The sequence below is a fragment of the Mirounga angustirostris genome, unplaced genomic scaffold (genome assembly GCF_029215605.1).
Source record: "Mirounga angustirostris isolate CCGP_5_RB_7025 unplaced genomic scaffold, mMirAng1.0.hap1 SCAF_2, whole genome shotgun sequence".
In the NCBI taxonomy this organism is placed as follows: domain Eukaryota; kingdom Metazoa; phylum Chordata; class Mammalia; order Carnivora; family Phocidae; genus Mirounga; species Mirounga angustirostris.
This window is the reverse complement of record NW_026991710.1, coordinates 142599010-142614813: the sequence shown is the minus strand read 5'-3', so window position 1 is coordinate 142614813 and position 15804 is coordinate 142599010. Positions and strand designations below refer to the sequence as shown.

Below are 15804 nucleotides of genomic sequence, written 5' to 3'. Positions count from 1 at the left end.
CACCCAGGCGCCCCCATCTTGTTGCTTTATTATAAATTGCCTCAAAATGAAGAGGAAAATCCATCCAAAGCAACCTCTGAGTAAAGTTGATTCCCATTTTATCTATAATATTTATAGTACATGAAACATATCTTACGTATAAATAGCCTATAATTACTTTTATGTTTTATACTTGATACTTATCATACTCTTAACATTTTTTTTTAATTTTATTTATTTATTTGAGAGAGAGAGAATGAGAGACAGAGAGCATGAGAGGGAGGAAGGCCAGAGGGAGAAGCAGACTCCCTGCTGAGCAGGGAGCCCGATGCGGGACTTGATCCAGGGACTCCAGGATCATGACCTGAGCCGAAGGCAGTCGCTTAACCAACTGAGCCACCCAGGCGCCCTTAACATTTTTTTCCTGTTTTTTTTCTAGCATAATAACCAGAATTTCTGAAGAACCTAAATAGAAGAGTAATTTAGAAAGAATATATTCATAATTATGTGTTGTGATAAGGTGGGATGTTGACAAAGAAAAATGGGTCTTAAGAAGCAGTTTTTTAAATGCCTGAATGAGAAAAACATGCCCACAAATTATAAGCAGAGGTTTTTTTTTTTTTTAAGATTTTATTTATTTGACAGAGAATGAGGGCACAAGCAGGGGGAGCAGCAGAGGGAGAGGGAGAAGCAGACTACCCACTGAGAAGGGGGCCTGATGTGGGGCTTGATCCCAGGATTCTGGGATTATGACCTGAGCCGAAGGCAGACGTTTAACTGACTGAGCCACAGAGATGCCCCTATAAGCAGAGTTTTAAGAATCTTTGGAGACAATTCAAAAGAGGCTGAGTCAGGGAGATTGATGGCATCAACTCTGAAATACTTTCTAAAAAAAACCCTGCAATCCATTCTTTTTTGGTGAATCAAGCTAGGCTTTTCCTGATTACAGGGACTTTCTGCTGATAGAAGAAATCTATGGTGGATAGTGGGCTGGGTGTTGGTCTGAGAGGTGGTAATACAAAAGGAAAAATCAGTAAGTAATGCCCTCTAAATAGTGTCTTTCTATTTGCTTTCTCCATTCCACCTAGTCCCAGAAATATATGACTCATTAAAATAACTATGAGTCTTATTGCTCAAACATAATTTCTTGACTTTAATCTTGTGATTTAACAAAAGAAGTATAGTTTTTAAAAGTGATTTGTGATAATCCGATGACTTTTTTCCTGTGCCATTTGTTAAATAGGTTGATTACTTAGAAAAAATAAAAATACGGTTAGTCATATTTTTTCTGTTGTGGCTTTTACAGCTTCCAAAGTTGTTTAAACTTGAAGAGGGTTTGGATTTAACCTAATGTTTATTTAAATGGGTGTACAGTAGTATGTTAATAGTAGAAATATAATGCCAAAATAACTTTCTGAATAACTTTAAATCATCTGGACACTCTGGCATGTAAGAGAAGTCAACAGATCTAGAGAGGAAAAAGTGGTATCATATCTTCCACAGGCCCTATGTTCTGTATACTGTAAGCACTTTTGAAAATGGAAATGATTCTACAAATTTAAGTTTTATTATTGTTCTTGTTATTATGGTGAATGCTCTAAGAATTTGTAAACCAGGACCAAAATCTTTCTCACAATCGCCTCTTTAATGTTTTTACTTCCTATTTCATGACTTTGTTTAATCCTGGAATAATGATGGTTCCTACATATCAGTGGAATACAGATTTCAATAATGCAGAGGTTTTGACAATCATATTCACTGTTGTATCCCTAGTACCTAGAATTGAGTGCAGAGATGGAAGTAGGGAGACCAGGTAGGAAGCTGTTTCATAAAGTGGTAAGTGATGATAATGGTAGCTTGGACCAGGGTAGTTGTGGTGAGAGGTGGTCAGATAATGAATATATTGTGAATGTAGAGCCAAAAGATTTTGATAAATAGTCTGTTTTTAAGATACGAGAGAAAGAGAGGAATCAGAGATAACTTATGCTGAGTTGAGATACAAATTCAAGGAAGACTGTGTGTATACGTTGCAGTTAAACCATTATATTGGATATAATGACAAAAGGAGAGGCTATAAATAGGAAAAAGAAAAGTTTCAAGAATTGAAACCTGGAACATTCTTGGCAAAGGAGACTGTGTCAAACAACACTCACATATAAGATGAAAAATGAGACCTGGGCATGGGGTTCAGGCACATGGAGGTCACTGCTTATGTTCATAAGGACAGTTTAGGTGAAGTGGGTTTGGGTGAAAACGAGTTAAAGTGGATTCAGAGAATTGGAGGAGAGGAATTGAATACAATGAATGCATTGCACTTTTGAGGAATTTTGCCATAAAAAGGCGATTCTGGTAGTAACTGGTGAGGGAGGAAAGTGGGATTATGAAAATTTTAGCATGGTAGAAGCTATTTACAAATAAAGATTATGCTGAGTTTAAGAAACTATATTTCCATTAATGAAACTTCTGATGTTATTCAAATTTATTAATAAATTTTATGAATAGTTGCATACATATATGTGTGTTTGTGTGTATATGTGTGTGTGAATGATTGACCACATATATGTGTGTATATGTAAACTTAAATAACAAACTTAACTTCATTTCTAGAAGTAGTGCATTGGGTTGCTAAAGGCCAGGGCTTTTGAGTTAGAGTAGGGTTAAAGCGTGGGAACTGCTACTAAATAAACACTAATACCAGCATACCTTTTTGGAGTACTGTTTATGCTTCAAGTCTCCTTAGTGCTTTATCTACCACTTAATTCTCAAGAAGTTCTTATAATATAGGTGCTATTATCACATCCATTTCACAGGAAAACCGAGATGCAGAAAGATTAAGTAAATTGTTCTCAGTCATATAGATCCTATGGGGTAAAGCTGGCTCAGACTTTAGGTTTCATTACTATTCTACAGTTGTATTTGCTCAGCCTTTACATTTAAAAGCAATCTATAGCTATTATAAGAGGGCTTAAAATAATTAACAGCGTGATTATATATCACTTTAAGGAAAAAGTTACTACATTTAATTTTTCCAGTCCAATTCAACAGAGGCTTCAGTAAAAGTTGAAGCATAACCAGCATGATTCATAACTTTTGTTGAATCAAAGTGTGTAAAGTTCAGACAATGTAGTCTTGTGATAGTAGAAAGCAATCTAAAGTATGAATAACCTTTTATTAATATTTGTTCAGTAAGTCATATTGCAGATAAATAATCAAAGTCAGATTTCTTGGATGGAAGTTTTTCTCTCAGGAATACCCTTCAATAGGAAAAGGCTGCTTTAAAAATAATCTTGCCTAATCAACAGCTTCTGCTCCCATGGGAGGTCCTCTCAGCTTGCAATCACTCTTGGATAGAATGCCCTGAATTTGTTTCTGATTTACTGAGTGCTCTTCCTTCACTGCTAAGTACCAATGCATTTACTCCATATTAGTTGGGCTAAAATGCAGACCATTATGTTGCCCACACTAGACATTGCCTAAATTGCTGTTGTTTGGCTTTGGTGCTCTTTGGGGAGCCATTCTAGGGACAAATTTATGAGTAAGAGCATCTTTGTTAAGTTACTGCTGTTAATTTTCTGCCTCTTAATTGGGTTCCCAAAGGACCTACTTTTTGCTTTGTAACATAAAGTCAGTAATTATGTAGGATAATCACACTTAGGCATTTTCCCCTTTTTTTGTGTGTTAGAAATGGTTTTGGCGTTAGACAGGATCCTGCATCACTACTTTTTCACTTGGAGGTTTTTCATTTGGAGGAAAGTAATGACCTTCTCTAAACCTCAGTATATTCACGTGGAAAATGGGAATACTTTCCTTGAAGGTTGTGAACACTAAAAATACTATATTATAAAACCACTAAACAGAATATCTGGTGTTTCCAAAAGGAGTTTTAAAACTTTTGCATGTTAAATGGTATTTTTGTGAAAAGATTTGCTGTGACAGTTAAATTAGACAAAGTGTGCAAAGCTCCTGATGTCTAGTAGAGATTCAGATAATTTTAATAATTGTTTCTCTACTTTAGGTATAATGCATAATGTTAATTCAGATATGGACTATGATATCAGTATGTTTTATTGCTTGTAATACTCCTACAATTAATATTTTTCTATCAATCAATAAATATGGTAGAAATAGGAAAGTTGTTGAAAAGATTGGAAAAAGAAGACGATTAAAGTTTACTTTGAGTCAAAAAGGAAGAGTATAATCAAATAAATCAAGCCATAGTAAATAAAATGCTACTATATAAAAAAGGGGATCGGTTAATGATGAAACAGGACATAAACAGCCAACAATTTCACTAGAAGAATCAGGCCAATATATTTGGATGAGGCAGTATATTATAGTGGTTAAGAGCTCAAATTATAATGATATAGGGATGACTGGGTTTGGATCCTGGCTTTGGCAAATGTATATATATATATTTGGGATTCAAGCACATGGAGGCACATTATATATATATATATATATATATATATATAAGTTATATATATAATTTAAATATTTAATAATTAAAGAAGTACACTTATTATTATAATTGATAATTATATAAATATGATTAAATAATTATAAATATAATGAATAATAATATTAATAAATTTAATAATTTATATATTATATAAAATATATATTTATATATAATTAACATTCTACAGTGCAATTTCCCTCAATGTAGGAGGCATATTGTAATAGCATCTTCCTGAAAGGTGATTTATATCTGACTAATTAATAAAACAATTCCAGGCTTGCCATAATCATTTAATTAAATCTTGCTTTCAATAGACAGTCTTATGGTCAAGCACATAGGTAAAATACACTTATTGCATTAAAGGTAAATTTACCTTCTTAATGTAACTAACCCACTTAAACTACTTTAATCATTAAGGGTTATCTACCTCCATAATTATAGGAAGTAATTTGAAAGGATTACATATAATTATTTCTTTCAGAAATGCAACTACTTTTCTATCACTTTTGCCTCTTGCTTGACTTATATTTAAATTTTCTATATTTTTAATTGATTCTAATGAATTACCTCAGTGGCTTTCAAAAATGGTCACATATTTATATCAAGCATATAAGTTCAGATGTCATAATTGAATAGAAACTTCTCAGTAGAGGACCTACGAGTATATTTTTAAGAAGCAACCTAGTCAGTAATCATCCACACCAAAATATGAGTACCAATGCATTTACTCCATATTAGTTGGGCTAAAATGCAGACCATTATATTGCCCACACTAGACATTGCCTAAATTGCTGTTGTTTGGCTTTGGTGCTCTTTGGGGATCAAAGAGATAGATAGATAGATAGATAGATAGATAGATAGATAGATAGATAGATGATAGATAGATAGATAGATAGATGATAGATAGATAGATAGATAGATAGATAGATAGATAGATATGAGAACTTCTGCTGTATTGCCTATGGAAGAGTTTGTCTTTTGCTTGAGAACACCAGACTCAAAATGGAGATTAAACAGATGAACTTAACCTCAACTGTTGGTCTCTTTAATACCAAATTCTAATCACCTGGGCCATATATTTCAAGATAATAAATAATTGCCTTAAAATATAATAACATTGATTATGTAAAACAATTTTATCATCAAAATGTGCTTTTGGATAGATATGGATAGATATCCGATAGATATCTGAAATACATAGATCAGTATCTATGTATTTAGGTAATACATAAAACCTAACATTTATCTCTTAAATGATCAAAAATACTTAAAATGAATATTTAAGCTTGTTCAAATCCAACTCTTTAGTCTCTCATATTCTTTATCAGCTCCAGAACTATAGCCAATCATTGCATTTTTAAAAAATCTTGTCATTGTCATAACTTTTAATATTCCTTGGAATATAACTTAAATATTCTCTAAATGTTCCTTTCATAAATTGGCATATACAGCATACAGGATATAATATTATTTCCAAATAATTATACTTGAATGAATAGAAAGGGAGAAAACAGTAACTTTTTACAAATTAAATCATTTACCATGCTGGTCTGAATTACCTCATGACACATTTCTCTTTGATGAAATGTAACTGCTGCACAATTAATAAAACAGTAATGAGGGGCGCCTGGGTGGCTCAGTTGGTTGGGCGACTGCCTTCGGCTCAGGTCATGATCCTGGAGTCCCGGGATCGAGTCCCGCATCGGGCTCCCTGCTCGGCGGGGAGTCTGCTTCTCCCTCTGGCCCTCCTCCCTCTCATGCTCTCTGTCTCTCATTCTCTCTCTCGCAAATAAATAAAAAATTAAAAAAAAAAAAACAGTAATGATAAGTTTCAACTGCCTATGAGATCCTAGAATCTCAAGATGAAATTAAGCTTCTTAAGGCAACAGTGATGAAAATTGGCCCTTTTTTTGATCCTCATTTGATATTTAATTTGAAAGACAAAATAAATAAAATTTTCTTGGAAATTAATACTTTTTTAAATGAGTAAATAATATTATTTTTGTGCCAAAGTTTAACCAAATAATTGTTGTGATTTTTCTGCATAAAAAATTGCAGTAAAAATAAAAAGCTTCCTGGAAGTATTTTTTATTATATAGATTCAAAAAATTGTCATCAACACAGAACACAATTACATATAATTTCTAAGACCATGTGAAATGGCTATCTTTTTTGAAATGTACATTTGGATAACTCAGTGTATATGTCAGCTCTTCGAAAGTTTGTGGACTATTAGAGCAGTTGGATCAAAATGATTCAGATAAGAAAAAATACTAAACTGAGTTATACATTGCTTAAAATCAACAGATAATCATTCAAAAATAAACTATTTTCTGAAGAGATCATAGATTTAAAATAAAAATTAACAATCACATTTATTTTTAGTTTCTTTTTTTTAAAAGATTTTATTTATTTGACAGAGAGAGCCACAAGTAGGCAAAGTGGCAGGCAGAGGGAGAGGGAGAAGCAGGCTTCCTGCTGCGCAGAGAGCCTAATGCGGGGCTCCCATCCCAGGACTTGGGATCACGACCTGAGCTGAAGGCAGACGTCCAACTGACTGAGCCACCTAGGTGCCCCTATTTTTGGTTTCTTACAGAAATACATATGGGGAAAAATCTTATAACTTTAGTGAAAATTCGAAGTCAGTTTACTTATGAAAGTAATGGCGTCTAAATTGCCTTTTTGGAATAATAAATTACTTCAAAATTAGCATAGGTTTGAGATTTAATAATATAACTTTGCTTAATAGTTATATTGAACATCTACTAATTAAAAATTTAATGAAAATAAATTAAAACATCAATATTTCCTGATGAAAATGTCAAGCACCACACATGAAATTTTATAAATAAGGTTCAAATCTCCAAAGACTGGAAAAGTTTTATAGAAATAGTCATTATACTTACATAGTCTCCACAGAACATTTTGATGATAGTGGTTAACTTCAGAGTAGAACAAGAGAGTTTTAGTAAGTGCTCAATTGCATAGGCTTGTTTTCCTATGTAGCTAGAAAGAATTGAAGTTCACTGTTCAATCAAATTTATATGTCTACCGTTCACCTCAGTTTCTCAGGAAGGAAAAGGTAGGGTCAATTCTGGATACAGCATGTCTCAAGATACAGTATTTACACTGAGCTATCAGTCATAGGTGCGTAGGTAGAATTGTTGCATAAAATAAATAGAAACACTGGTCCTGTGTTGATTTAAGAAACATACATTAGCCAACCAATGAAAGAAGTGTAATCTTAAGAAAAAGTAGATGACTTATGGAAAGGTAGAGTTGATTAACCACAAAGTTAATGATTTATTTTCTGCTCTATCATTTTTAGATACTCTTTCAGGTATTCTGGCCCCTAGCTTCATGTTTCAAATTGCTAAGTTCTTTGTGCATCTATACTTGATTCAGTAGCATTTTTAACTACTGTGTATCTGGTCATAAATTTAAAAATAACGTATTTTTTACATTATTTTTTACATATATTTTACATTATTAATTCAAGGTCAGAATTGAATACCCAGCAATAAGTCTTTGGAGAAACCATATATATTCACTATCATTTTCACCCTTCATATATATTTTCATTTTAATATTTAGTTTTATTACATTTTAAGGAAACAATTTAAAAAATACCTTCAAATTCTAATACATTTTTAGGAAATATCTATCCCCATAAGTTTCATACATTATTCCAGATACCACAAAATAAATGTGTATTATATCATTTTACTGCCATTTAGTGAACAACACAGTGTTCATTTAGTCTATAAAAAATTTTTAAAGATTTTGAAAGTGAATTACAGATAAATAACTTTTGGTTGAAAGAACATAAAATTACAATATGTATCAGTGGATCAGCATCCATAACTACTTTGTCCAAAATCAATCTGATGTTAAAATATGGATAAAAATCATTAAGCAGGATATCTTAATATAATGTGTAATATAAAATGTAATGTAAATGTGTAATGTAATGTAAAATATCTGATGCCTGCAGCATCAATTCATAAGACTCTGATTAATAAATTAATAATATACTTGGTACCATGTAACATGTAAAGAAGCATTATGCCTGCTTTTGAAGAAGTTATAATCTAATAAATCATTCTACAAAACGTGTGCATACACATGTATGTATGTATATCTGTGCCTGTGTCTGTATTTGTCTTATGTTTTCTCTGTGTATATTTAAAAAGCATATAGTAATTACTAAATAACTTTATACTTGTATGTATAGGATTCAAAATTAAAAGCAAAGGAAAATGAGTTTTTCAACTAAAAGTATCATTTTCTTTCTTTTTAAAAAAGATTTATTTAGGGTGACTGGGTGGCTCAGTCATTAAGCGTCTGCCTTCGGCTCAGGTCATGATCCCAGGGTCCTGGGATCGAGCCCCACATCGAGCTCCCTGCTCGGCGGGAAGCCTGCTTCTTCCTCTTCCACTCTCCCTGCTTGTGTTCCCTCTCTCACTGTGTCTCTGTCAAAAAATAAATAAAATCTTTAAAAAAATAAAAAGATTATTTATTTTAGAGAGAGAGAGAGCACTAGCAGGGGGTGGGGCACAGGGAGAGGGAGAGACTCTTCAAGCAGACTCTGTGCTGAGCATGCAGCCTGACACGAGGCTCAATCCCAGGACCATATGGGATCATGACCTGAGCTAAAATCCAGAGTCAGCCACTTAACTGACTGATCCACCCAGGTTCTCCCATTTTATTTCTTATGATTATTTTCAAAAGTTGTGTGATTTGTGGCTCTAATTATAGACTAAGTGTGTTAATGTGAAATGAAAATTTTCAAAATATTTGAGGCCAACATATTTTCTCTAATAGTATCAGATAATTGAGAGAAAAGAGATTCGGTAATATTTCCTAATTTCCTTCCAGACAATGATTATTTTTACTCATCATTACTTTATGACTTAGCTTTTTAAAAAATAAACTCAATTAAGACTATGATGTCTGGGATTTGCTTTATAACACTTCATGCAAAAAAGATGTGGTACATATTAGTCCAGTATGGCAAAATCTTGGAAGTTGTTGAAGAGATGGTAGTCCATTAGATAATTCTAATTTTGTTTATATTTGAAAATTTTCATAATAATTTTTTAAAGTTTGAGTTTAACTTATTTACTCATTTAAATACGATTTGAGTATCTAATATATGGAAAGTAAGAAATGCTAACAATAGTTGAGTTTTTACTCTATATTAGGCACTATTTCAAGCAAATTTACCCATATAAGTGAATTTAATTCTTACAATAACTCTATGGGCTAGGTACTATTACCCATATTTCCATGAGGGGAATATTGAGGTACTTATGTAGTCAGGAAACTTGCCTAAAATCATACCCTAAGCAGTGCTTCAGTGGAAATTTGAGCCTAGGTAGTCCAGCATCAGAACCTACAACCTCAATCTCTGTGCTATGCAGGTATTCTGTTAAGAAGTAAGAGAAGACAACAAATACATAGAACAAAATTTAAAAGCATATTTCTTGATTCAAAGGTATTTATATTTGGTAGATAGGTAAAATTCATAGAACACAAGATGGGAAATGATAAGTACTATAAGCAAGTTGCAGAATATATTTGTAATAGAGCTTGAAGTCTGGAATTGTGATGCCACTAGCTTTGCTTTTCTTTTTCAACATTCGTCTGGCTATTCAGGGTCTTTTCTGGTTCCATACAAATTTTAGGATTATTTGTTCCATTTCTTTGAAAAAAGTGGATGGTATTTGGATAGGGATTGCATTGAATGCGTAGATTGTTCTAGGTAGCATTGACATCTTCACAATATTTGTTCTTCCAATCCATGAGCATGGAACGTTTTTCCATTTCTTTGTGTCTTCCTCAATTTTGTTCCTTAGTATTTTATAGTTTTCTGAGTACAGATTCTTTGCCTCTTTGGTCCTAGGTATCTTATGGTTTTGGGTACAATTGTAAGTGGGATTGACTCCTTAATTTCTCTTTCTTTTGTCTTGTTGTTGGTGTATAGGAATGCCACTGATTTCTGTGCATTGATTTTATATCCTGCCACTTGACTGAATTCCTGTATGAGTTCTAGCAGTTTTTGGGTGGAGTCTTTTGGGTTTTCCACATAAAGTATCATATCATCTGCAAAGAGTGAAAGTTTGACTTCTTCTTTGCCAATTTGGATGCCTTTGATTTCTTTTTGTTGTCTGATTGCTGTGGCTAGGACTTCTAGTACTATGTTGAATAGCAGTGGTGATAGTGGACATCCCTGCCGTGTTCCTGACCTTAGGGGGAAAGCTCTCAGTTTTTCCCCATTGAGAATGATATTTGCTGTGGGTTTTTCATAGATGGCTTTTATGATATTGAGGTATGTCCCTTCTATCCCTATAGCCTGAAGAGTTTTGATCAAGAAAGGATGCTGTACTTTGTCAAATGCTTTTTCTGCATTGAGAGGATCATATGGTTCTTGTTTTTTCTTTTATTAATGTATTGTATCACATTGATTGATTTGCAGATGTTGAACCAACCTTGCAGCCAGGGATAAATCCCACTTGATCATGGTGAATAATCCTTTTAATGTACTGTTGGATCCTATTGGCTAGTATTTTGGTGAGAATTTTTGCATCCATGTTCATCAAGGATATTGGTCTGTAATTCTCCTTTTTGATGGGGTCTTTGTCTGGTTTTGGGATCAAGGTAATGATGGCTCATAAAACGAGTTTGGAAGTTTCCCTTCCATTTCTATTTTTTGGAAGAGTTTCAGAAGAATAGGAATTAATTCTTCTTTAAATGTTTGGTAGAATTCCCCTGGGAAGCCATCTGGCCCTGGGCCCTTGTTTGTTGGGAGATTTTTGATGACTGCTTCAATTTCCTTAGTGGTTATAGGTCTGTTCAGGTTTTCTATTTCCTTCTGGTTCAGTTTTGGTAGTTTATGCATCTCTAGGAATGCATCCATTTCTTCCAGATTATCTAATTTGCTGGTGTATAGTTGATCATAATATGTTTTTATAATTGTTTGTATTTCTTTGTGTTGGTTGTGATCTCTCCTCTTTCATTCATGATTTTATTTATTTGAGTCATTTCTCTTTTCTTTTTGATAAGTCTGGCCAGGGATTTATCAATCTTGTTAATTCTTTCAAAGAACCAGCTCCTAGTTTTGTTGATCTGTTCTACTGTTCTTTTGGTGTCTATTTCATTGATTTCTGCTCTGATCTTTATGATTTCTCTTCTCCTGCTGGGTTTAGGCTTTATTTGCTGTTCTTTCTCCAGCTCCTTTAGGTGTAGGGTTAGGTTGTGTATTTGAGACCTTTCTTGTTTCTTGAGAAAGGCTTGTATTGCTATATACTTTCCTCTTAGGACTACCTTTGCTGCATCCCAAAGATTTTGAACAGTTGTGTTTTCATTTTCACTGGTTTCCATGAATTTTTAAAATTCTTTTTTAATTTCCTGGTTGACCCATTCATTCTTTAGTAGGATGCTCTTTGGCCTCCATGTATTTGAGTTTTTTCTGACTTTCCTCTTATGATTGAGTTCTAGTTTCAAAGCATTGTGGTCTGAAAATATGCAGGGAATGATCGCAATCTTTTGGTACTGGTTGAGACCTGATTTGTGACCTAGGATGTGATCTATTCTGGAGAATGTTCCATGGGCACTGGAGAAGAATGTGTATTCCATCGCTTTGGGATGGAATGTTCTGAATATATCTGTGAAGTCCATTTGGTCCAGTGTGTCATTTAAAGTCTTTATTTCCTTGTTGATCTTTTGCTTAGATGTTCTGTCCATTTCAATGGGGGGGGGGGTTTAAGTCTCCCAGTATTATTGTATTGTTGTTGATGTGTTTTTTTGCTTTTGTTATTAATTGGTTTATATAATTGGCTGCTCCCATGTTAGGGGAATTGATATTTACAATTGTTAGATCTTCTTGTTGGATAGACCCTTTAAGTAGGATATAGTGTCCTTCCTCATCTCTTATTATAGTCTTTGGTTTAAAATCTAATTTGTCTGATATAAGGATTGCCACCCCAGCTTTCTTTTGGTGTCCATTAGCATGGTAAATGGTTTTCCACCCCCTCACCTTCAATCTGCCGGTTTCTTTGGGTCTAAAATGAGTCTCTTGCAGACAGCATATCAATGGGTCTTGTTTTTTCATCCAATCTGATACCCTGTGTCTTTTGATTGGGGCATTTAGCCCATTTACATTCAGGGTAACTATGGAAAGGTATGAATTTAGTGCTATTGTATTGCCTGTAAGGTGACTGTTACTGTATATTGTCTGTGTTCCTTTCTGGTCTATGTTACTTCTAGGCTCTCTCTTTGCTTAAAGGACCCCTTTCAATATTTCTTGTAGGGTTGGTTTCATGTTTGCAAATTCCTTTTAGTTTTTGTTTGTTCTGGAAGCTTTTTATCTCTCCTATTTTCAATGACAGCCTAGCTGGATATAGTATTCTTGGCTGCATATTTTTCTCATTTAGTGCTCTGAATATATCCTGCCAGTCCTTTCTGGCATGCCAGGTCTCTATGGATAGGTCTGTTGCCAATCTAATGTTTCTATCATTGTAGGTTACAGATCTCTTGTCCCAAGCTGCTTTCAGGATTTTCTCTTTGTCTCTGAGACTCATAAGTTTTACTATTAGATGTTGGGGTGTTGACCTATTTTTATTCACTTTGAGGGGGGTTCTCTGTGCCTCCTGGATTTTCATGCCTGTCTCCTTCCCCAGATTAGGGAAGTTGTCTGCTATAATTTGCTCCTATATATCTTCTACCCCCCTCTCTCTTTCTTCTTCTTCTGGGATCCCAATTATTCTAATATTGTTTGTTCTTATGGTATCACTTATCTCTCGAATTCTGCCCTCGTGATCCAGTAGTTGTTTATCTCTCTTTTTCTCAGCTTCTTTATTTTCCATCATTTGGTCTTCTATATCACTAATTCTCTCTTCTGCCTCATTTATCCTAGCAGTTAGAGCCTCCATTTTTTGATTGCACCTCATTAATAGCCTTTTTGATTTTGACTTGGTTAGATTTCAGTTCTTTCATTTCTCCATAAAGGGTTTCTCTAGTATCTTCCATGCTTTTTTCAAGCCCAGCTAGTATCTTTAAAATCGTCATTCTGAACTCTAGTTCTGACATCTTATTAATGTCTGTATTGATTAGGTCCTGGGCAGTTGGTACTGCCTCTTGTTCTTTTTTTTGAGGTGATTTTTTCCATCTTGTCATTTTGTCCAGAGGAGAATAGATGAATGAGAGAACAAAATGCTAACAGGGTAACAATGACCCCAGGAAAATATACACAAAACATATCAGAATAGACCTGAATCTGGGGTAAAAGAAAGGGAAAGAAAGAAAAAAGAAAAAGAAAAAGATCAAACAAACAAACAAACAAAAAAACCCTAGAATATGAGAAAATATGAGCAGGCTGGTGCGAAGATCAGTGCCACACACTAGATTTTTAGCGTGTTTTGGTCTGTTAGAAGAACGTGCCTCCCAAAATTTTAAAAGAAATAAAAACTTATATACAAAAATAAGGGTAAATATGATGAAGGGATAGAATATGACTGTAAAGATGAAAATTATAAAACATTTTATAAAAGGAATTGATAAGAAGTTGGTTGAAAAAAGAAAGAAGAGGGTTTAAAAAACAAAAAGGGAGAGAATGTGATCAGGCAGGAGACTAGAACAAAGCCATGCACTAGAGATTTAGGGTATATTTTGGTCTGTTAGAAGAAACTTTATCCCAAAATTTTAAAGAGAGAACAACATATATATATATATACATATATATATATATATATATATACCAAAAATAAGGGTGACTACTATGAAGGGATAGATATGGCTCTAAAAATAAAAAATATATTTTTAAAAAAGGGATTGATAAGATGTTGGTTGAAAAAGGGAAAAAGAAAAATTTAAAAAAAAAAAAAAGGAAAAGACAGTTAAAAAAATTAGCTTTGAAAGACTAAAGAATCATGGGAAAAAAGCCAAGAATTCTATGTGCAGTATTCCCCTAATGCTGGAGTTGTGCCATTCTCTTTGATCAGTAAACTTGGTCTTCGCTGGCTGTCCTTGCTGATCTTCTGGGGGAAGGGCCTGTCACAGTGGTTCTCAAATGTCTTTGCCGGAGGTGGAATTGCCCCGCCCTTGCTGATCTGGGCTGAGTAATCTGCTTGGGTTTGCTCTCAGGAGCTTTTTTTCCCTGCAAGGTTTCTGTACAGCTTTGGAGGCCAAGAGTGAAAGTGGCAGCCTCCCAATCTCCACCCTGGAGGAGCCAAGAACTCAGGGCCCCACTCCTCAGTGAGCCCCCGAGAAAAGCAGTCAGTCACTCCCGTCTCCCCGGTCTCCAGCCCACACTCCATGCTCACCTGGCCTGTGACCAAGCATTTCTATCTCTGGCACATGACCCTGTGTGGAGTCTCCAAACCCAGCAGATCCCTGCAGTGTGCTCCGTGCCACTCCTTCCGGGGGAGGAAGGGGAGTTTCCCTGGATCTGCCGCTTGTTAGATCCCTGCTGGAAGAGCAGGGGCCCGAGTGTGGCTTGGATCACAGTTTATGGCAACCCCGAGCTGAGAGCCCTTGCCTTGGCACCGTCTCTGCAGCCGGCTTCCCCGCTCCGATACCTGGGAGCTCTGCCGCACTTAGGAACCCCCAGTCTTTCTGTGACCCCAAGGGTCCTGAGACCACACTGTCCGGTGAGGGTTCCACCCCCCACTTAGCCACTGGAGCAACGTCCCTCAGTGGAGCTGACTTCTAGAAGTTTCCACTTTGTGCTCTGCGGCTCTATCACTTACCAGTAGCGGCTGATGGAGCACTCTCCCCCGCCATCTATCTTCCTGAATATAGCCTTGGATTCACTTCTCCGCACATCCTACCTTCTAGAAATGGTCACTTTTCTGTTCAGAGAGTTGCTGCTCTTCTTTTCTTCGATCTCCTGTTGAGTTCGTAGTTGTTCAGAATGGTTTGATCCCTATCTAGCTGAATTCCTGGGACTAAATGAAAGTTAGTTCTCCTGCTCCTCCGCCATCTTGCTCCTTCCTCTCACATTATGCTTCTAATTTGCAAGTTCCTTATGACTAAGAATACAGAGTATCTTTTCATATACTAAGTGGCCATTTTTACATCTTATGTTAATTGTTCAAATCTTTTATCCATTTTCCAACTGAGTTGATGGTTTTATTACTGATTTATAAGAGATCTTTGTACATTCTAGACACATATTCTTTATCATCTTTGATTTACAAATCCATCTTTCGATGTGTGCCTTGTCTTTTCATTTTTGAAACGATGTCCTATGATTGGGAAACTTTTTTTTTGTTTATTTTTAGTTCATAATTGGACAAAGTCCACTTAATAATTTTTAGCTTCCTGTTCTTTGTATTTTAAAACATTTTTGCCTACTCCAGTGTCAG

At 34.9% G+C, this 15804-nt stretch overlaps 1 protein-coding gene across 1 annotated transcript in view; it reads right to left on the bottom strand.

The window, feature by feature from the left end:
* ANXA10 (annexin A10) overlaps positions 1-15220 on the bottom strand; it is a 114448-nt gene extending 99228 nt beyond the window's left edge. Inside the window, exons 1-3 of the mRNA XM_064584037.1 lie at positions 15187-15220; positions 9782-9866; positions 7345-7444 (exon numbers count right to left, since the gene is read on the bottom strand). Coding sequence (XP_064440107.1) covers positions 7345-7444; positions 9782-9866; positions 15187-15220 — 219 coding nt within the window. The remainder of the gene's footprint in view (positions 1-7344; positions 7445-9781; positions 9867-15186) is intronic.
* Positions 15221-15804: the final 584 nt, after the last annotated feature.